The 21,929-nt window shown below is 49.4% G+C and overlaps 1 protein-coding gene across 1 annotated transcript; it reads left to right on the top strand.

Moving 5' to 3' along the window:
- Positions 1-585: 585 nt before the first annotated feature.
- LOC130029318 (keratin, type II cytoskeletal 73) lies at positions 586-10,632 on the top strand. Its single transcript, XM_056120258.1, has 9 exons — positions 586-1,032; positions 2,199-2,413; positions 2,838-2,898; positions 3,413-3,508; positions 5,129-5,293; positions 8,008-8,133; positions 8,681-8,901; positions 9,762-9,796; positions 10,376-10,632. The coding sequence occupies exons 1-9, from the start codon at positions 586-588 to the stop codon at positions 10,630-10,632; spliced, it is 1,623 nt and encodes a 540-aa protein (XP_055976233.1).
- The last annotated feature ends 11,297 nt before the right edge of the window (positions 10,633-21,929 follow it).

The raw sequence follows: 21,929 nt of genomic DNA, 5'->3' as shown, positions 1-21,929 counted from the left end.
GTAGAACAGAGCAGGGGCTACTAGCTAGGGGCAACCTGGATGCCCAGGGCACTAGCCACCTTGAGAACTGTCTGCGGGAGCCCTGGGAAGCCTGGCTGGGGAGTCTCTACCTAACCACATAAAAGCAGCTCAGCCTGGTTCCTGACACAGCCCATCTGATGCTGGGGCACAGAGATCTCTCAGATGACATCGTCAATTACAGATCTTCCCTCTGCACCCCTGCAATCCAGTCCCTCCCCCCTTCCTCCAGCCCTGGGGAAGGACGATTGAGGTGGTGACAAACCCCACAGCCAAGATCTCTCTGGGGATAATCTGGCCAGACTAATTATCCCGTGTTAATTAGGTAAAACTCAAATTACATGAAAGAGGTTTGCAAGCCCAGCACTTTGGGGGTTTTCAAGCTATTTACCTGGTGTCTCTGATTTTGCTGGGAGAAAATGATTTCTGGCTCCCAGGCAAGTTAAACCCACCAATTAGGACAAAGAGTCCCTCTGGAGCCCTATAAAGGGGGAACCAAGATCTCCGCAAGTGAATTGCATCGGGGTTTGGCTTGGCATCTCACTCCAGCTCTCTGGCTTCCCCAGCATGAACCGCCAGTTCACCTACAAGTCCGGAACTACCGCCAAGGGGGGCTTCAGTGGCTGCTCTGCCGTGCTCACGGGGGCCAGCTCGTCCTCCTACAGGGCAGGGGCCAAGGGGCTCGGCGGGGGCTTCAGCAGTCGGAGCCTCTACAGCCTGGGGGGCACCCGGGGCATCTCCTTCAATGTAGCCAGCAGCAGTGGACGGGCAGGAGGGTTCGGTTTTGGCCGCGGCCGGGCCAGCGGCTTTGCCGGCAGCATGTTCGGCAGCGTGAACCTGGGGCCCACCTGCCCGACTGTGTGCCCCCCAGGAGGCATCCACCAGGTCACCATCAACAAGAGCCTCCTGGCCCCCCTCAACGTGGAGCTGGACCCCGAGATCCAGAAAGTGCGCGCCCAGGAGCGGGAGCAGATCAAGGCTCTGAACAACAAGTTCGCCTCCTTCATTGACAAGGTGGGACTTTCTGGAGGAAGCCAAGCAGATCCCCTTCCTTGCTCTTAGAACCCTCATTCTGAGCAGAGGAAAGCGGGTCACCTTGCCAGAGGCAGGTACAGGGAGCACACAGGAGGGAAAGGTGGCACATCCGGGGGCAGAGATGCCAGGAAAGCAAGCGGTGATGATGGGTGTGGCAGGAGAGGCGCCTACGGTGGGCTCCGGGAGGTAGGAACATGGCCTCAGTGTTGAGATCTAGGAGAGTGGTGGCCGTAAACCATGAATGTCAGGAAAGGGGAATCCTTTGGCTGGCCGTGGTACAGCCTAGAGAAGCCCCAACCAGAAAGGTGAGTGACGGGAGCCTCCACAGTGCTCTCTGCCCCAGTGGTGTCACATGTTAGAAATGCACATTCCCAGGCCCTTCTCAGACCCTCGTGGGTGCACTGGATTTGAGAACTACTGAGAAGCAAGGGAATGGGGGGAGCTGGGAAATACATCTCTGGAGCTTGTCAGGGTGGCAGAGAGGTAGGTGCAGAGTCAGCCCAGTGACTGGGGTGTCTGGAAGGCAGCCTGTCTAGAAGTGGGGGGGGACCCAGGGTGTATGTGTTGGTTTTTTGGGGGTGATGGGCACAGGAGGGCCTTAGCCTTGGTCCTGAAAAAAGGATTTGGCAATGTGGGGAGTGCTGGGCCAGGAGACAGGACTTCTGCCAGTGGGGAGCACTGCCTTCTCCTTGGGAAAGAGTCTTTGGGTCATGGAGTGTGGGACATGAATGCCAGAGTACTCCCTTCCGTACCCCAAAGACCATAGGAACCTGCCCCTGGCTGGGCTGGGAGAGGTCACAGCGTCTGAGGACCCAGAGAGGACACAGCAATGCCAGGCTCCTGGCAGAGTCCCCTGTGTGAGGCCACTAGAGTCCTCCTAGCACATCCAAGGGGCAGTCTGGGAGGGGGACCCCGGCTGAATGGATCGACACTGGTCAGGCTAAGGCAGGTGTGGAGAGGGGGCGAATCTTGGCAAAGAGAAATGACGCAGAGGCTCCTCTTGTGCGTAGGGGCTACCCCCAAGGAGGGGCACCCCAGTCAGACTAAGAGGGGTCGGGTCAAGCCCGACAGGCTAGTCCATGAGAGCACCCCCAGCCCTCCCGAGGGAGCCCCTGGCCTCTTTCCCTGACTGTCGGTGCTCCCAGGTGCGCTTCCTGGAGCAGCAGAACCAGGTGCTGGAGACCAAGTGGGAGCTGCTGCAGCAGCTGGACCTGAGCAACTGCAAGAACAACCTGGAGCCCATCCTGGAGGGCTTCATCAGCAGCCTGCGGAAGCAGCTGGAAGGGCTGTCGGGGGACAGGGTGAGGCTGGACTCGGAGCTCAGGAACATGCGAGACGTGGTGGAGGACTACAAGAAGAGGTGAGCAGAGGACAGTGCCCTGGGACTGGACTTTCCCAGCAGGTGTCGAGACCCCCTGAAAGGCCCCTCAGCTCTCTGCCTAGGCATGGGGAGGGCTCCTCTTCCTGTCCCATGCACAAGTTCTGTCTGCCTTCATCTGCTTGGGAGATTGCCAGGAGCTGGGGTGCCCCTGAATCCTGGCTGAAAGGGGCAGTGGTATGCTGCTGGGATTTGGACATGGAATGGGAGGAGGGGGAACCTTCTTTCCTCAGTCTTCAGAGGAAAACCATTCTCCAGGGTGTTCAGTCCCCAGCCCCAAGAGAGGTTGGCTCACGTGCTGGCCAGACTTTGAAGTGAACAGAACAGCAGAGATGCAGATGGCTCCCTTAGGTGGGCACCTCTTCTCCATCACCATGGGGACGATTACAGAGAGGCTTTCCTGCAGGTATGAGGAGGAAATCAATAAGCGCACAACAGCAGAGAACGACTTTGTGGTGCTGAAGAAGGTGAGGAGGGGTGGCGGAGGTGAGCTCGGGAGCAGATGGAGGGGTGTATTCCTGGATAGAGCCCCCCCCCCCGCCCAGAGAGGGCTGCTTGGGAGTTCCTGGGTCACCTGGAGTTTTACCCAGCTTTATTTCGAGTCTATCACTGTGTTGAATGTGCATGGGTCAGGAGCTGAGTGCCAGTGCTCAGTACTACGGTTGTGTTCATACTGGCTCAGAGAACAGAACCCACTCTGAGAGGAGATAGACTTTACTTCCGACTCAGCCACCTCCAGCAAACGTCTGTGGCTGACCCGTGGGCATCTCCATGCCTTTTCCCAGGTCCTCTCTGGGAAACAGGTGGTGACGGGCAGACAGGGTCCCAGAGGCATGGTAGGGGGGCACTGCCTAAGACTCACCAGACAGGATCCTGTGCCCCAGGACTGTGGCTCAGAGTCGGGGCTGGAGATCCAGCTCCCAAGGGAGACCTCCAGGGGCTGGAGGAAGGGCCCCCTCAAGGATGTCCGGCTTCCCTCAGGATGTGGATGCTGCTTACATGAGCAAGGTGGAGCTGCAGGCCAAGGTGGATGCTCTGGACCGAGAAATCAAGTTCTTCAAGTGCCTGTACGAGGGGGTAAGGCCTCAGCCCCTCCTGCCCTGTCGTTGGTGAATGGGAAGATCCTTTCCTTATTGCTCAGTCACTTTCAGAGCTGGGGGATCCCCAGCACAGAGGACATCTTGCTTGGTACCCACCAATGATATAGGACTTCAGTTCAGCCAGACCTCCTTAGGGAAGCCAACGTTTTAAAAAAATTTTTATTAGTGAAACACCATGAGGTACAGTTGTAGATTTACAAATTTTTGTGCTTGGGTTTCAATTATACAATGATCAAATACCCATCCCTCCACCAGGGCCCATTTTCCACCACCATGGATCCCAGTATCCCTCCCACACCCATCCCCCCATCCCACCCTGCCTCTGTGGCAGGGCAATTCCCTTTTCTTCTCTCTCTCCTTTTGGGTGTTGTGGTCTGCAAAAGAGGCATTGAGTGGCAATCATGTTCAGTCCATAGTCTACTTTCAACATGCATCTCCCTCCTGGGAGGGTCCTCCAAAAACCCTTTATTTGGTGCTTCCTTCTCTATCTGAGCTGCCCTTTCCCCTAGAATGCCTGGAGGCCTCTAAGCCATGGAGCAATCCTCCTGGTACTGGTCTCGGCTATTCTTGGGTATTAATCTCCTATTTTGTTACTTTATGTCCCCCAGATGAATGCAATATTTTTAGGGAAGCCAACTTTCTGAGGGCTGCCTCTGACCTCCAGCCAAAGACCTCCTCATTTCTGTCACCTCTGCTGCTTGGTTGTCACCTGGGCTCTGGGCAGGGATTCCCAGAGATGGGATAGGGAGTAATAGACTATTCTCCAGCACTTGGGACCCTCTGGCTTCAAGCCTCAGCCTGTTGGCCAAGCCTCCTGGGTTTTTGTCTCTTGCTCCCTCCTGTGAGTGCCCCTTCCACCACCCCCACTTACCAAGCCCAGGCAGCAGACTTAGGGCTGAGATTTTCTGGGGCTGTTTCATGCCCACCCAGCAGTTTTCCTATGTAGTGTGGAATCTTCTGGGCTGGTACATTAATGGATGCTTTGGGCAGTACATCTTTTTTTAAAATTTTTATTAGTGAAACACCATGAGGTACAGTTTTAGACTTACAGATTTTTGTGCTTGGGATTCAGTTATACAATGATTGAGTACCCATCCCTCCACCAATACCCATTTCCCACCGCCACTGATCCCAGTATCCTTCCCACCCCTCATCCTCCACCATCCCACTCCGCCTCTGTGTCAGGGCATTCCCCTTTGTTCTCTCTCTCCTTTTGGGTGCTGTGGTTTGCAAAAGAGGCATTGAGTGGCAATCACGTTTGGTCCAGAGTCTACTTTCAGCACGCATCTCCCATCCTGGGAGGATCCTCCCAACACCCTTTACTTGGTGCTCCCTACTCTGTCTGAGCTGCCTTTTCCCCTAGCATGTGCTGCCTGGCCTTCTGTGACAGGCTGGCCTTCAAGCCATGGAGTGAACCTTCTGATACTTATCTCAACTATTCTTGGATGTTAGTCTCCTATTTTTTTACTTTATATTCTTGGGGCAGTACATCTTAGCATCCTTTAGGGGGTCAGGGACTTTCCTGCTGGGCAGGAGCCATTCCTTCACCCTTCTCTGCTCACAAAGGGCATTTCGTGCTTCTCTCTGTCCCCTATAGGAGATCGCTCAGCTCCAGTCCCACATCAGCGACACGTCCGTCATCCTATCCATGGACAACAACCGGAAACTGGACCTGGACAGCATCATTGCCGAGGTGCGCGCTCAGTATGAGGACATCGCCCTGAAGAGCAAGGCCGAGGCTGAGGCGCTGTACCAGACGAAGGTGAGCTGCACGCAACCCCCCTCCACCCCCAGCTTAAGCCACAGGTGCAGTCCCCTGACCCGCCATTGCCACACACTTGCTGGGAGCGCAGCACTATCCCCTGGAGGAGGAGGAGCACTGTCCTCAGATCCACTTAGACCAGACAGGCCTGCAGGTGCAGAGCGAGACAAGGAACACTTGCAGGCAGGGCTGCAGGGGGCGGTCAGTGCTTCGGGCGGCAGGAGCAGTGGGCTGGCTGGTCATGACTGACTTTTTTGGAAGTGTAATTTTGGGCGGAGTTCAGGAGGGAGAAAAACATGGAAGTTAGCATCTCGACTCCCTAATTATAATAAATGAGGGGGTCTCTTTGGTCTGATCTGAGATCAGGGAACTCCCACCTTTTTTCATTCAAGTCTAACTGCGAGGATAAAGGGGGAGTCTGAGTCCCTTAGATCTTAATGCCTCTAATGGGTAGTGGGTGGTGAAATGATTCTTAGATATAATTTGGCCTCTCAGATCGAGATGGCAGCTTCCTAATTGTTCCCTGCTGTTCATCAGATTCCTTTGCAAGAGATATTCACACGGAGATTTTGTCATGTCCCTCCCTGGCCTCGGGACAAAGGAGCTTTGGCCTTGTAGGGGTGGCAGGAGGGAGACCTTCATGATGTAGAAGACAAACAGGTCTGAACTTGGATTCAGCTTCAGGCCTACAGCCCCAACATTCAAATCCCGCCTGTAAACCCTGGTCAGGGATGGCCAGCGACCTGACTGTGCCGGGCTGTCAATGGCCAGTGCTTAATCACTCGGAGTCTTCTGGAAGAATTAAACACAACTGGGATCTTTTGTTGTTGGGTCTTACTCAGATCTGCATTTCTCTAGTTAGAATAAGCACCCACAAAAAGCACCTAATTCTGAGAACTTGCAATAAGAATAATAGGAAACAATAAAGTTATTATTCCCCTTTAGCGATAAAGAAGCCGGGACTTGGGGAGTTTCAGTGACTGTTGAGGTGATTTAACCAGGAGTGATGGCGGGATCAGACTGACCACAGTGGTAGAGAAAGGGCAGGGCTGACCAGCCTGAAGCACGGTCCTTAAGTCTGGAGAGGGCCCTGCTGCCTGTCTCAGAGAGAACCTGCTCATGCAGACCAGGGGATTTGTCCTTCCATGCTGTTCAGTATGGGGCAGGGCTGATCCACTCATGTAGACTTGCCAACAAGCAAGAGAAAGTCACCAATCAGGAGTCAAATGTCTCATTAGCATCAAAGATAAAATGAAGGAGCTTAGAGAGATACTCCTACCTTGAAGTGTGTGTGTGTGTGTGTGTGTGTGTGTGTGTGTGTGTGTGTGTGTGTGAGAGAGAGAGAGAGAGAGAGAGAGAGAGAGAGAGAGAGAGAGAGATCTTTAAGAGAAATTTTGAATCCAGGGCCAGGGCCAAGCCTCACTCCAGGGATAGAGACAGGTAATGCACCAACACCAGCATAGCGTTCTCTGCTTTATTTTAGGAACAGTGGTTAACAATACTATTAGTGATATGGTTTCACATATAGTACATTCCAGAACCACACCCTTCACTGCAGTGTCCACTTGCCTCCACCACTGTCCTGTGTCCCCCTCCCTCATCGTATTCTCTTCCCCTCCCCTCTGGTAACTTCCCACTGAAGATGAGTTCTCAGTTTCTGTAGCCTTTGGGCATTTGTGATTCCCCTACTTTGTTTCTTTAAATCCCACATATGAGAGATCATTCTGTGTCTGTCCCTCTCCTGACCAACTTCACTCAGCATGATACTATCCAGGTCCATCCAGGTATCAGCAAACTGCATGATTTTATCTTTTCTTAACAGCTGGGTAGTATTCCACTGTGTATATATACCATAGCTTCTTTATCCAATCCTCTCTTCTTGGACACTTGGGTTGTTTCCAATATTGGCTATTGTGAATAATGTTGCAATCAACATAGATGTCTTTCCTGAACAGTTTTTGAGCCCTTCAGGTAAATGTCAAGAAGTGGAATTGCTGGGTGATATGAGAGTTTAGTTCTTTTTTTTTTTAAATACCAGAGTTCTTAATATCACAAATCTTTTATGCTCACCGTAAGCCAAATTCTGGGGTAGAAGTCATCGCTGCTAATAATTCAGTAGATGGCGTCAAAGGTAGAAATAATGCCAGCTAGAATCCCCAACACTTATGAACAGTGGTCTTAGAGAATAGCCAAATTTCCAGTTTCCTCCATGAGCAGAAAACAAAGCCAGGGTTGGGGAGGGAAGGAAGTCACAGAAAATGTGGGAACCCATTTCTTCAATTTTGGTTCATTCATTCATTCATTGGTTCATCAGAGTTCTTCTGAGCAGTGGTCAGACATTGCACTGGTCACTGGTATCAGAATCCAAAGACCTCTGCCAACTAGTCATTTTGAGTCTGTGGGGGGTGTACAGGCATGTGTGATCACGGCAGTGTGGCCAGATAGCCCTGTAGATTCGTGATTTTTCAACCACTAGTCCATGCACAGTGACGGTCTGCAGATGAAAAAAAAAATGAAAACCTCTAGCCTTGATTAGAACTGCAGGTCCATGAACCTTTATGCCGGATGGGTATCAGCCTGTAGGTATAGAAATATTGAAGAACACAGCTACCGGAAGCTGAGTGTGTAGGCGCTGATAGGCTTATTTCTACCATGCTCCCCAATGCACCAGAACACGCTGGGTCTCAAGTCCGTGCTTTGGAATCTCTCCTTAGTTCCAAGAGCTCCAGTTGGCAGCTGGCCGGCATGGTGATGACCTCAAACACACCAAGAACGAGATCTCAGAGCTGACCCGGCTTATCCAGAGGCTGCGTTCAGAGATCGAGAGCGTGAAGAAGCAGGTGACAGGGTGCTGGGGTTTCCAGGCTCATTCCTGAGCGGGAGGGTGAACTGTCAGTCACACCCCCCACACCGGACTCCTCCTTCTTTGGGTCCTCCCCACCAGAAGTCCCTTCCACAAATACGGAAACACCCCACGCAATTAGCTCCCATCTATCTGCTCTTTAAATGGAAGATCTTCTCTGAAAGCTAAGGGCTAGTCACAGCTGCCAGGACTTATCACAGAATTGGTGCTTGGGTTTTTGCTCCTGGGAATGAGGCTGGACAGAGAAGGGTCCAACTGCAGTATGAGCGTGGAAGGTAAAGTGAGGCTTGGGTGCCCTTGAGCTTAGGGGAAATGCTGTCATTTTTTGGTTTGTTTTGTTTGAGGCCACTCTCAGCAGTGCTCGGGGGTTGCTCCTGGCTCTGCACTCAAGAATCATTCCTGGCGGTGCTCAGGGGACCATATGGGGTGCTGGGGAATGAACCCAGGTTGACTGCATGCAAGACAAGCATCCGACCCACTGTACTCTCACTGTGGCCCCTGAAACACTACTTTCTGGACTTCAGTGCTCCAACCTGGAGATGGCCATCGCTGATGCGGAGCAGCGGGGCGACTGTGCCCTCAAGGATGCCCGGGCCAAGCTGGACGAGCTGGAGGAGGCTCTGCAGAAGGCCAAGGAGGAGCTGGCCCGGATGCTGCGCGAGTACCAGGAGCTGATGAGCACCAAGCTGGCGCTGGACATTGAGATCGCCACCTACAGGAAGCTGCTGGAGGGCGAGGAGTGCAGGTGGGTAGTGGCAGCAGTCTTAGAATTAATAGAGCTGGAAGAAGGGCAGGAATCCCCTGACTCAGTTTCCCAGCATGGGTTGGGCAGGTGGCTGCAGGCTGGGTTGCTTCACAGGTGCTCTAGGAAAGAGCCGTAGGTGGCAATCTAATGAGACTGTGGCTTCCCTTAGTCCCCGGCCAATCTTCAGTGTGGGGCTAGTGTGTGTCAAACACCACCCGCCTCTCACAAATGTCCCTGTCTTGGAAAGAGGATTCCATCTGCAGTGTTCTGGGGCATGCAACAATAATTAACATGTTAAAATAATTTTAACATGTTTTATTTTCCTTAGATAGCACATATTTATCAGGCAGGATTATTTGTCTACTTCCCTGTAATCTAAATATTTCTTTTAATAGAAACACGTTTTTATTATGAAAGGCAGAGTCCACAAGAAATGTGAAATATTTAGCTCTGTGTATTATACATACTCATAGCAGTGACCGTGTGGGGCAGGCAGCCTGGGCACGTGGGAAACCCTTGCCCAATTGAGCTCTGCTTTATAAACGGGACCCAGAGAGGAATTACTGGCATGAGGGTCCACAGGCTTAGATCAGTTGTGACAATGGTTGGTATTGATTTTTCCATACAAACAATGGAAATGGGGCCACGAAAGGCCCAGCATGGGATTCTGGGAGAGCGGGCTTGGTCGCAAGAGGTGGGGTGCTCCAAGTGAGGAGAGCAGATTGAGGAGGGAGAGAGGGGTGTGCAGGGAGCCTGGGGTGCAGTTACTGCCAGTGGGGCAGGGAAGGGGTGGGACTGAGCACTGCTGATTGTCAGATCGAGGATGAAACTGGAATCCATGTGCTTTTCCCTTCCTGCAGGATGTCTGGAGAATATACCAACTCTGTGAGCATTTGTGAGTATCGCTTCTAGTTCTAGTCCATTCACACACATTAAGCAAATAGGTGTCTGCCCCAAGGACCACCTCCTGGAACATTCTGGGTGCTGCAGAATGTCATCCTCTTTGTCCTGTCCCCTCAAAAGCTCACCCTGGCCACTTTCAAATCCTACTCCCACTTTCCTGCAGGCCTGAAGGGGAGAATAGACAGTCTCACCCCCTCATGGGCACTGAGATCCTTGCCAGAGCAGCTGCCCCACAGATGGCCCAGCTCAGATGGCCCACAGAGCAGGAGGAGACACTTTGAAAACAGCCACGAATGAATTCTTGGTGGCCTATGGGAAGCTTGGGCTTCATTTGCTCTTCAGTGGATCAAAGCACTCACCCCTTGTTTGTCCAAAGACAGAGAAGTGTCCTAATGTGTGTGTGTGTGGGGGGGGGTCTCTGTTTTCTGGTGCTTGAGCAGCTCAGGAATGGAGCTTGTGCCACCAAACCCAAGGACGGAAGTGAAGTGTTGGCCTACGGGGGAGGCATTGAAGGCAATGGGGCCATCCCTGTCCTGCGACACACACTCATCCCTCCCTCCTTCCTCCACAGCTGTCATCAGCAGCTCTGCAGCTGGAACCACGGGCGCTGGAGCTGGCTTTGGGTTCAGTGGTGCGAGCACCTACGGCTACCGGTCCAGTTCTGTGGGTGGGGGCTACGGCATGCTGTCTGGGGGCTGCGTCACTGGCAGCGGGAACTGCAGCCCCCGCGGGGAAGCCAAAACCAGGCTGGGGGGTGCGAGCGAATTCAAGGATGCCCAAGGAAAGGCCCCTGCTCTGAGCTCACCTGCCAAGAAAAACACCAGATAAAATGCAAATCATTTCCCACCTGGTTTCGGTGGACTCCTCTCCAGGAAATTCACATTTGTCATCATTCCTTCTTGCTTTTCTTTGTCTCTGACCATTTCCTTCTTTCTACCTCTCCACCCGCGTCTTTTGAAATATAGAATCAGGAGTCAGAACCCAATCTCTGCCTCATACCACTGGACTTCTTAACTCCCTTCCTGAAGTGTTGCCACAGTCTTGGTGCTCACTCTAACTTGTTTGCACGATTCTTGCAGAGGAACGCTTTCTGTCCAGTGCACCCCCTGGGTGCCTTGGCTGCCCTTCTGGGTCTTGGATCATAAGGTTCTTTGACCATGTGTTCTATGGGCTCACAAAACCAGAGGCCCACTGACAGTCCTTCTAGAACCATCTCCTGTTAGAATCACATAACCATGTATAACACTTGGTTGTTATAGGTTGTGTCTTAGGCGTGCTCCCTATAGAGTACATGGCTGGCAATTTCCTTGGAGGCTGGTCCTGTCAGCAAATGGATTTGTTCTCTTGTCCCCACTCAGGCCTCACTCTCTGGTTTTTGCATCTCGCTGATAAACCTATGCTACACGTTCAAGTCCAGGCTGCCTTCTCTCTCCCAAGGAAATCCTCATCTCAAACCCTTTCTCTTCTGGAAGCAGGGGGCCAAGGTCTGGTCTGTTTTATAAAGTACCAAGGGTTTTTTGATCCAAGAGAAAGACATCTTTGCCTGGGCTGCAGGATTCTATCACCATCTGGCTTTTGTGCTGCTCAGGAGTCATCTCTGTCTGGTGTTAGAACCCTTCTTAGAAGCAGAAGCACCTTCTAAGCCATGCTTTATTGGGGTCCTTGCTCCAGTGAATGGAAAATACTTCATACTATTTAGATGGTCAGGACGGGGAAGGAATCGCCACCTATAGCAAGATTTAAAACTGGTCAAGAGGCAGCAGAAGGTCAATTCCAGGAAGCCTGGGGCTTGAGTTAGCTCTTCATTTTTCTCAATGGTAGATTCTCTAAGTGATTTCCTATGTTCTCTGGTCCTCAGTGGAGTTTCATTGGGTTGGGCAGAGATGGAAATGTACCTGTGTTTGGGTTGCATTAGGGCACAGCCCATCATGTATATCACAATGTGTATCACTATGTATATCACTCAGCTTCCAAAATTCTCCTGAGCTCAGATTCCTCATAGGTCCCCAGGCCATGACAGTACTGTCAGGATGCAAATGATGTGAAGAACAAGTGAGATGGGCTCACATTCCAGAGAGTGTTCCCAGGGGCATGTGAATGGGCTCACCATGGGCACAGGGAGAGTCCCAGAGTTCAAGTCAATAGTCTTGAACTCAGACTCTGCAGACTGGCAATCATAAGCTAAGCTCTTGATCCCTTACTGCTTCACTTCTTTAGCTATCAAATAGGCAGAATGATACTCCCAGCATACTGTTAGACTGAAAGAAGAAAACAAGAAAGAAGACATCTTGTGCAATTCCTGGTGCAAAACCCGTGCTTAATAAATGTCTTTTGGAAACAGAATCTTGCCTTCAATCTTTAATTGAAAAACTCAACTTAACCTCAGCTCACTGAAAGAAGGGCTTAGTTGCTGGAAACCTGAACTTTCAGAAGATTATCTTATCATTCAAATGCAAATTAATTATTTCCCAAAGGAGATAAAAGTGACAGAATAGCTAGTCTTGGGCAATAACTAGTGTCTTGGAGTTGGGATTTTCTGCTATAGAACTTATGGGAGAAGTTAACACTTTGGGTGGCAGAGGGACCCACATTTGAGTCCCCTTCTGTGAATTACTGTGTGATATTGGCAAGATGCTTCTGCTTCATGAGCCTCTGTTTGTTCATATATAAAAAGGAGTTAATAGAAGTTCCCATAATTCTTGTAAATTGCCATGAGAATTAAATTTATTGAGAGAATACACGAGAGTTCAGGGCCTAATAGAGTATTTCTACTAAAGGATGGCTATTAAACCATTGCTATCGTCACTACTAGGATGGTACTAGGATAGTGCCTGGAAATTCCGTCTAGGGATGTGAATACATGGAGCGTATGTGAAAAGGAGGAAGGGAAGGTCTAGCAGGGATCAGATTAGCTGTGGGACTAGGGCTGAAGAGCATTGACTTTCAAGATACATCTCTACCGCCCATCATTTATTCCTGGATCCAGATCATCAACTTTGACTGATTCTGTGGACAAACTTAAAGCTTTAGTGGCATGACTGAAAACAACAGGAATTTTTCCACTCACAGCCCAAGGCAAAGTAGGGCAACTCTTCTGGATGGCTCGTTCATAGTTGCAGGGATCCAAGCTTTTGTTCTTCATCCTGACACATAGACTCGAGGCCTGCGCGGTTTCTGGGGTCAGAGAAGAAAGACTGAGATGATACCTGGACTGAAAACGGCCTCTGCTATCCTACATCAGGCCTCCCCCTCGGAGTAATTCATGTCAGTGCTACCACAAAGGCTCAACTGAACCCCAAACAGGACTAGAAAAAGAGAAGGGCACGGGGCCTGAGTGATTACCTGACAGCTGTCACCAGCCTTCGAGCTCCCTCTCCCTGAGCCATGCTGGGATGATGCAGGCACATGATCTCTAGTCCCTAGCTTCCCTGGTTCAAGACACAGGGCTTGCTCCTGGTTCTGTGCTCAGGGATCACACTTGGTGGTACTCAGGGGACCATATGTGGTGCTGAGGATGGAACCAGGATCAGCTGTGTGCAAAGCAAGCGTTCCACCTTGTGCACTCTCTCTCCATCCCTGTTCCCAACTCCTTAAACTGTAAACTCTGGATCATGTAGCTTTTTAACAATCTTTTTAAAAAAGATTGTTGGGTTGAATTTCCCTCCCCACCCCGAGCAGAGCCCCGGCAGCCGAAGACCTCCAGAACCAGCCACAACCATGCTGAGACCACTCTCCATATACATGAAGGAACCGGCAGAGGAACACAGGCATGCGGGTCCTGGGGCTGAGATCTCTAAGCCTGCTCAGATTGGGGCTGAGCATCCTCCACCCAGATCCTCCATCTTCCAGTAGGCAGGGGTCACACCAACCAACTGGCCCCGGCGCCAGGTAATCCCATCAATGGTCAAGACCCAGAGACTATAAAACCCAGCTCCCGGATTATTATCTTATTTTCTCGTTCTTACTTTGGACAACCTGGCAGGCTACCGAATGTAACCTGTCCACATGGCAGAGTCTGGCAAACTCCCCGTGGGGTACCCAATATGCCAAATACCAGTAACAATGATGGGTCTCATTCTCCTAACCCCAAAAGAGCCTTGAATATGGCACTTTTTAAAATCTCAGGGCTAGGATGAAGGAGACGTTACTGGTGCCTGCTCCAGGCAATCGACGAACAACAGGATGATCATGATCGTGATCATGATTTTAAAAATAAATTCCCTTAGGGCTTATAATTACTAAATATTTGATTTGTGTATCAATTTTATCCCTATATGCCATAACCCATAAAAGTTTCCTGGGTGACCCCAACCATCAATTGACAGCCCTGGAGGCCTCCAAGCACCACTGGCTGTGGCCCCAGTGGTCTGAGCACTGCAGGGCTGGGTAGCATCTCACCCTCATGCCCAGCGTTCAACTGACTGGCCTCATGGTAGAGAACCACTGCGTTCTCTACTGCAGTACTCGCAGCCTTCTTCAGCAGTACTTGAGTATACCCCCACATATCTTGGGCAAAAAGGGGTTTGATCACTTGACTTCCCGTTAATCATCGATTTGCTCAAGCGGGCGCCAGTAACGTCTCCATTTGTCCCTGTCGCGTGCTAGTGTAGCCCAATGTCATCTGTTTGCTCTTGGAACACAAAGAGCCTCAAACCGATCGTTCATGAGCTTGATGAGGAAGTCTGACCATCTGGTAGGTGGGCGGCAACGCGGTCTTTTGACATCCCGTGGAATCCAGTCGGTAACAGCTCTAGTCCAGCGGTCGTCTTTAAATCTCATTACGTGACCAGCCCATCTGATTTTTGACACCTTGACAAATGAGACAGCATCCCTGATTCTTGATCGTCGACAGAGGTCAGAACTCCGAATTTTTTCTCTCATTTGAGTGAAACGTGATATTCCAAGCATAGCTTTTTCAATTCCTCTTTGGGAGACCCGAATAGCGTTCTCATCCTGTTTGTGTAGGACCCAGGTCCTACTTTCTCTACTGCAGTACTTGTAGCCTTCTTCAGCAGTACTTGAGAACACCCCCACATATCTTGGGCAAAAAGGGGTTTAAGTGGGAAAAATTAAGAAACCCTGCTTTAGTTCATGGAAGTAATCTCCCTTTTGTTTTGACAGTGTAACCTCATGCGTATTGCCAAAAAAGAAGGTTAGACTAAACAAACAGATAAATGTTGTATTGTATTTTGACATTATTCTTGTTTTAGAAAATTTTCTAAGTCTGTTTAGAGTTGGCAAATTCCAGTCTATTGAGGAAAAAATGAAGCTACTGTGTTCACTGTAGCTTATATTTATATAAATGTATTTATAAAGTATATTTATTCATTTCTTGGTTCCTAGATGATATTTGACAAAAGAGAGTTTGGTAGTCAAAAATAATTTTATTTTTGTTCTATTAAATCCTTAGTCAGTATACAGTGTCCCATTTTTATTTCTATCTACCATTTGTAGCTAGAAGTTTACTTGCATTTTGGTGGTCTATTTTTGGGCCACACCGGTGGGTTCTCAGGGCTTACTCTTTGCTCTGCTCTCAGGGATCACTCCTGGTGGGGCTCATGGGACCAGGTATGGTGCCACAGATCGAATCCAGGCAGCCACAGGCAAAGCAAGTGCCTTTCCCCCTATACTAGCTCTCCAGTCCCATACTTGCCTTTTATAAGCTATTACTGCTTATAAGATAGTGTTGCAACACTTCTCTCTCACTGTCCTGTATTTATCTGAGAGTTGCGTTTCCTGTAGACAGCAAAAAAGCTACCCTTTTCAAAAGTACTTGGTTCTATCATCATAATAGAATTTAAGTGTAAATCAATAACATAAAAATGCTACAAAATTTTCTGAACACTTGGAAATTTAACAGTACATTAAAATACTATCTTAGGGGTGGGCTGGGGGTGGTGGGAGAGACACTGGGAATATTGGCGGTGGTGAATGGGCACTGGTGGAGGGATGGGTGCTCGATCATTGACATGTAAGCACGAAAGTTTGTAAGTATGTAACTGTACCTCACGGTGATTCATTAATTAAAAAAAATACTATTCCAAGGGTAAAAGAAGAAATTCATTCAAGAACAGTTAGAAAGTACTTTGAAATACTTTGAAAAGATTTTACTCCCTTGCTTAAAAAAATTTACTATATTTTTAACATTTATGATTTTTTTGACTCCTCAAACTTTCTTTTGAAAGTTTTTTGTTGGTGGTGGTACAGTTCTCTTTCATTGATTTTCTCATTTCAGTGAATTTCATGAAGACTGTGGTTTTGCGTTCTTCCTTAGGTAGCTTGAATAGCTTCGTTCTATTATCAGTTCTTTCCAGGATATTGTTTCAATCTATAAGACATCTACACAAATTGTGTAGAAAATTTCTTTTCTTTCCCTATTATATCCAGTGCTTTATAAGGATGGGGTTGGAGCCTATGTTGAAGTGGGTCAGGGTGGCAACTGGAGAATTCAGCCTGTGACCGAGATAGTAATCAGGAGTTTGCACTTAGTGTGTGTGTGTGTGTGTGTGTGTGTGTGTGTGTGTGTGTGTGTGTGGTGGCAACCCAGGTATTCAGTCTGAGAGACTGACCTCTGTTGTGGCACTGAACTTGAACTGAGAAGCACAGGGTGACTGAAGTAGCCCAGTTAGAGGCAGTCACTAGACTGCCTCAGTCATGGGGCGTGGTAGAAAGTCAATGCAGGAGTGGGTGTAAGAGAGCTTGGGGCCTCTGTCTCAGGTGGTGACAGACAATGTAACCCGGGGACTGGCAGGGAGCAGAGTCTGGCTGGCCATGGGCCAGACAGGGTGCACAGCAGACGGTGGGGCCTCCTTGTAACTGATTACTCTTTGGGAGGTCAACAAGGTGCTTTCTGTCTGGGGGTGTGGCACTATCAGACAAGGACTGATAGAGGACATGTCTGTCTGCTGAGATTAAGCACTCTTGATAATTATCCTCGATTTCTTTTTTTTGATTCATTCAGGCATGCTGCACCTTTTAATTGGTAAATTCAGAACATTAGAGCAATTATTAAAATATAGGTTTAGTTTCTATTTTATATTCATTTGGGGGTGATTTTTTGCTTTGTCAGAATTCCTTTTTCTCCCTTTTCTCTTATAATTGAACACCGTCCTTCTGTGTTATGTTTTGAGTATCTTTTCCATTTTCTTATTTTTTTCTCCATAGATTTTTTTTAAGATTGTCTTGAGATCTATAAAGTTTATATCGTGACCTATGGATAGATTGGTCTTCTACTCATATTTATGGGTCACATGTTTATGTTTCTTCACCCTATGTTGTGCGATTGTGCTCTTATTACTTCTAGGTAAAAGTTGCGTTTCATTTTATGCCTCTCTTTAATGTTTCTTGTAGGGCGAGTTTGGTGGTGATGAATTGTTTAATGTTTGCAAAAATTCTTATTCCTTTTTCCATACAAAATGACAATCTTTCACTTCAGATATTGTTGGTAGAAATCCTGTCTCTTAGGACTTTGATTGCAATGTGCATTTCCAACCATTGCCTGCCTTATTTTGACTGAAAAATTTACTGAAATGAGGAGTTCCCTTGTATGTGATTCATTTCCCTCTAGATGCTTGTGTAATATGTTCTTATCTCTAGTCTTTAATGCTCTAATTGTAATATATCCGGAGGCATATTTGTTTGGCTCTATTTCACTTGGGGCTTTCTGAAGCTCTTGTAGTTTTCCCCCAAATTAGGGAAGTTCTCAGCTATCATTTCTTCAAAGGTGGTTTCTTTTTTCTCCCTTCCACAGAGACCCCTATCATGTAGATAATTCTGCTCTGGATGAAGTTCCGAAAAACCCTTGAACTCTTTGCATTTCCATAATTCCTTTTCCAGTGTTCTCTCGCTGCCTTAGTTTCCAACTCACCAATGCTCTCAGCTATTTCTGACTCTGAGGAAACCCTTCTAAAGTATTCTTTAGTTCAATTATTGCACTTTTGAAGTTTATTAATTGCGTTTGAAGCTTTTTATTAATATTATTATTCTCAGTTTTTGTTATCTGTCTCATTTTGGTTTATTTTTTTTGATAGACTTTTTTTTCCCCTTCCCTTAGTGCTGTTACAAATGTTGCTTTAAATGTGTCTTCAGTAATGCTACCCAGTTCCAACTCATGGATATTTCCCTGGGGGTCTTGCTTTCCTCCATAAGTTCTAGCAAATTTCTGTGTTTGCTATTTATTCTCGAAACCTCTGTGTTGAGAATAATATCTATCTTTCATTTGGTCGCTATGTTGCCTTGTATTTGGGTTATTGGCAGCAGAATAGTGTCCTGGGTTCCTCACTCTTGCCACTCTGGTATGAACCTATAGACTGACCTTTTTGCCTGTGTTTAAGTGGTTGGGGCTCTGGTGCCAGTACAGGGAAGAAGTGGAGGCAGCAGGAAGTAAAGATGTTCCTTGTAGGAAGTCTCACTAGAGTGGGAGCAGAGGGGCTAGAGTCGCCCTCTGTCCTAGACTGATCCCCTACCAGGCTCTCCCAGCCACAACAGGTGGTCACTTATTCCTTGGCTGGGGTCCACCCTGATCTGTGGGTTCTGCAACTCAAATCTTGCACAAGCGTGCAGATAGCAGGAGGGGATCTGAGAGCCTTGGGCTCTGTGACTGGGTTGCAGCACCCAGACAGTCACAGCAGGTATGGGTGGTGATTCTCTCTGTCTCGGTGGCTCGGTTAAAGATAACCTCTCTTCCTAGCCACTTTGTGCCCAGTACAGCCTGTTTGACAGGCCCCTTTCAGTTTGGGGGCTCTGGGTTCCAACCAGGAGGCAGAAGCATCTTTCGGAGAATTTGCCAGGGATGGCTCCGTAGGGTATTTTGCTTAAAATAGAAATTAGCTGTGGAGAAGCTGTACCGAGGCTCTCAAAGAGCAATGCCCAGGCTGGATCTCCCGCCACCAGCTCACCGGCTCACGCTGTCAGTCGGCCAGCTGCAGTGTGCAGGCAGGCAGCCTCGAGAACCATCTTCCAGCTGCGCGCAACCCCTCCGGCAGAGGTGTGACTGCTGCCCCTTCAGTCCAGCTCCTTGGCTGTTTCCGACTTTGCCATTTCTCTCTGCTCTTCCAGCCCAGCATTTCCTGGGTCCCGGCTCTGTGTTCATTCCTGGCCGTGTGTGCTCCCCTCACTGACGCTGTCCCCAAGAATCAGAGTCCTGATATGATGTGAATGACTCAGTCCAGACTCAGCGCCAAATCACAGCCTTCCTTCCTCCCTCCTGCCAGGTGCCCTGGTGGTACCCTTGAATCAGGGGCTACAAGGATCCTTTCTGTCCCAATGTACCTATTTTCCTGAAGGCACTGACCCTCCTTCCTCTTTGCTAGTTTGGTTGTGTGTGTGTGTGTGTGTGTGTGTGTATGTGTGTGTGTCACACCCAGTGACCCAGTGATGCTCAGGGGCTATTACTCCTGGTGGTGCTCGGGGACCATATGGGATATCTGGAATCAAACCCAGGTTGGTTGCAGATAAAACAAGTGCACTGCACACTGTACTATCTCTCTAGCCCTTCCACTAGTTTTAAAGCAATTATTCATTCACAAAATATATTAGAAGACTCATCCTAGTAGAAAATTCAGAAAGAAAAAAAATGAAGGTCAACCTCTTTGTTGCAGCTGTGTGTGGAAAGCAGAGAGCTCTGGGCCTCTCTTGGGTATTAAAGAATCATTGAGCAAACTATGACTCGAAAGGTGTCTCTTTAGTTTCGTAGTTAAAAACCTGTCGTGGATCCTTCCAGGAACACACCTTCTACCTGATGCCTGTTGGTTTCTTAGCCACTAGAGTCCAGGGCAAAAGATTCTGTTTAATCAGCAACACGTATGCCATCTCTGCTGACAGTGGTTCCTTTGGCTGTAGATCTCTGGTTCCAAAGAGAGAAGCGTTGGCCGAGTTTGCCTGTACGGGGGTTGCTCTCACCCAGAGTGGATGGCCGTGTTGACCCATGGACCTGAGATGAGGGAAGCTGCTGATAGAGACCAGGGGCCATGAGAACCCCTCCTGCGGGACCTTTGTCACCTTTTGATCTGCCCACACACCACACAGCTGATGTCTTTGCGACCTGGTGTGTCACCTTGTCTCATCATCTGAAGAAAGGGGATCCTGGGGATTGAGGAATTCCTGATTCATCCTAGCTAGTCAGCCCTTCCTGGGCAGATAAGGAAAGGTCATTCTACCTGCTTGCTCACCTGGCAGCAGTGGCTTGGCTTTTTCAAACGTTTTCAGAAAATAAAGACAAGGACAACTTCAAAGTTTCCCTTGGAAAGTCTACTTTATGCAAATCTCACCCATTTCAACTTAAACTCGGGACCATTTTTATCCTCAAAGGCCAGAATTTAAAGAATTTTTTCTTGTGTGTGTGCAGGGTCACAAAATGAGAAGCAATTATGGAACAGAGGGAGCAATATTGTGAAATAATGAAAAGAATCTTGAATTTCTTCAATGACCATCATTGACTTCCTTCTCCAGAGGGAGTGGACAGCAGCCCCATCTTTTAGCACAGAAAGTCCACTTTGGGCCCCTCTCAGGACACCCCAGACTCTTCTATCTGTTCATCTGAGGTGGCGCCAGCCCCATTACTCACCCCTGTCCCCATGGCCCTGTTCCCCGTGGGGTAAACAGCATGGTTGTCATTAAGCTCTGTGATTGGTTCTGGGGAGACTGTGTCCATCAGTCACCCTCGGGCCACCCCCCCGCGAAACCTAAGGGACACTCAGACTCCAGGGTATAACTGAAGGTCTAGTTTCATCCTCACTGTCTGGGCAGGAGCCAAGGCCTGGGCTGAGCGTGGGGGTGAGGCCAGAGGGGCCGGTCAATCTGATGGGAGAAAGGAAATGTATTCCAAGGACATCCATGGGCAGACTGAGAAATCAGTGACAATACAGGACCCACCTGGGGGCCAGAGGAGCGCATGAGAAAGGGATGCTTCTAAGGGGAGAGAAGAATGAAAGGGACTCAGATTGGAAAGCAGGAAAATGGATTAGATTGAAGAAAGATGCTCCTGGGCTTAGATGGGATAAAATTCTAGAACCTTCTTTTAGCCTATCAAAGGAGTCTTCTTGGTTCTTCACATTTTCGTACAGAATGAGTCATCAGGGCAGCCAAAGTCTTGATTAGAAGTTCCTTCGATTGGATGGATACCACAAAACCCCGGGATAGGCATCTGCCTAAAGCATTTCTGTGCCATCTCCCCAGTTTGTTGTTGGTGTGTTGTGGGGGGTGCGGAGGGTTGGGATACAACCTGCATTGCTCAGGGGCTATTCCTGATGAGTCTCGGACCATCACATGCAATACTGGAGCTTGAACTGGGATTGACCCCTTGCAAGGCAAGTGACTTAACCCTCCATCTCCCCAGTCTCCTTCCCTCCTTCCAAACTAGAATCCCGACTCCCAGTTTGAGTCCAGAACTGCTTTTCGGGGGGAACTTCGCGTCCACCCCCACAGTCCCCTCATTGGCCTTGTTCTTCTCGCTGCTGTGCGGATGCAAGGGGAAGACCCCAGTGACTGGTCACAAGTCTGTGTCCTCCGAATGTTTGTGCTCTGGAAAAAGGACAGAGCCTCTTTATCCCAGGAAAGCAGCGGGGAACAACCAGGAAACTATTTTCTGGCATATTCTTGACCTTGCTGGTACACTCCTGGAGCCGGATCGGCCTGGTCACCTGCCCCTCGCCCCCCACGCCCCCTCCAATACCCTTCCCTTGCCCTCCCTCCCCTGGCTGCCCCTTCCAGCAAGCCCAGGCCCACCGGCAGCTTCTATTGAAGATCCTGACAGCGATATAACCTCAGTAATTGGAGAGCAGAGAGCGGAGATAAGGTCGCCAAATTATTATAATGCAGGAGGGAAGCAAGGCAAATGCAGGGTTCTGGCCACTTTATGGGGGATTCACGGCGAGTTCAGGGTGGAGGAGACAAAAATCTCGGTCGGGAATGGTAATTTACGAAAACAGAACCGCAAGGGGCCCCAGCGTGGCCTAAGAGGCGTCCCGGACCTGCAAATTAGGCTGCTCCCGGCGGCCGGGCCCCGGGCCGGGCTATTTAAGGGGCGACGGAGCGGGCCGGGACAGCCACTCTGCGCCCCTCTCCCGCGCCAGGACAGCCGCCTGCGCCCCTCTCCTGCGCCGCGCCAGCCCCCCGGTCCTCGCAGC

Source organism: Sorex fumeus, unplaced genomic scaffold, assembly GCF_029834395.1.
Source record: "Sorex fumeus unplaced genomic scaffold, SorFum_2.1 ptg000042l, whole genome shotgun sequence".
Classification (NCBI taxonomy): Eukaryota; Metazoa; Chordata; class Mammalia; order Eulipotyphla; family Soricidae; genus Sorex; species Sorex fumeus.
Note: the sequence above shows the minus strand (reverse complement) of the source record. Positions and strands in the feature narration are given on the sequence as shown.

Coding starts and splice junctions, on each gene's coding strand:
- LOC130029318 (XM_056120258.1), top strand. CDS start 586: ATGAACCGCCAGTTCACCTACAAGTCCGGAACTACCGCCAAGGGGGGC. Junction 2,899..3,412: donor ACTTTGTGGTGCTGAAGAAG/GTGAGGAGGGGT, acceptor GGCTTCCCTCAG/GATGTGGATGCTGCTTACAT. Junction 5,294..8,007: donor AGGCGCTGTACCAGACGAAG/GTGAGCTGCACG, acceptor ATCTCTCCTTAG/TTCCAAGAGCTCCAGTTGGC.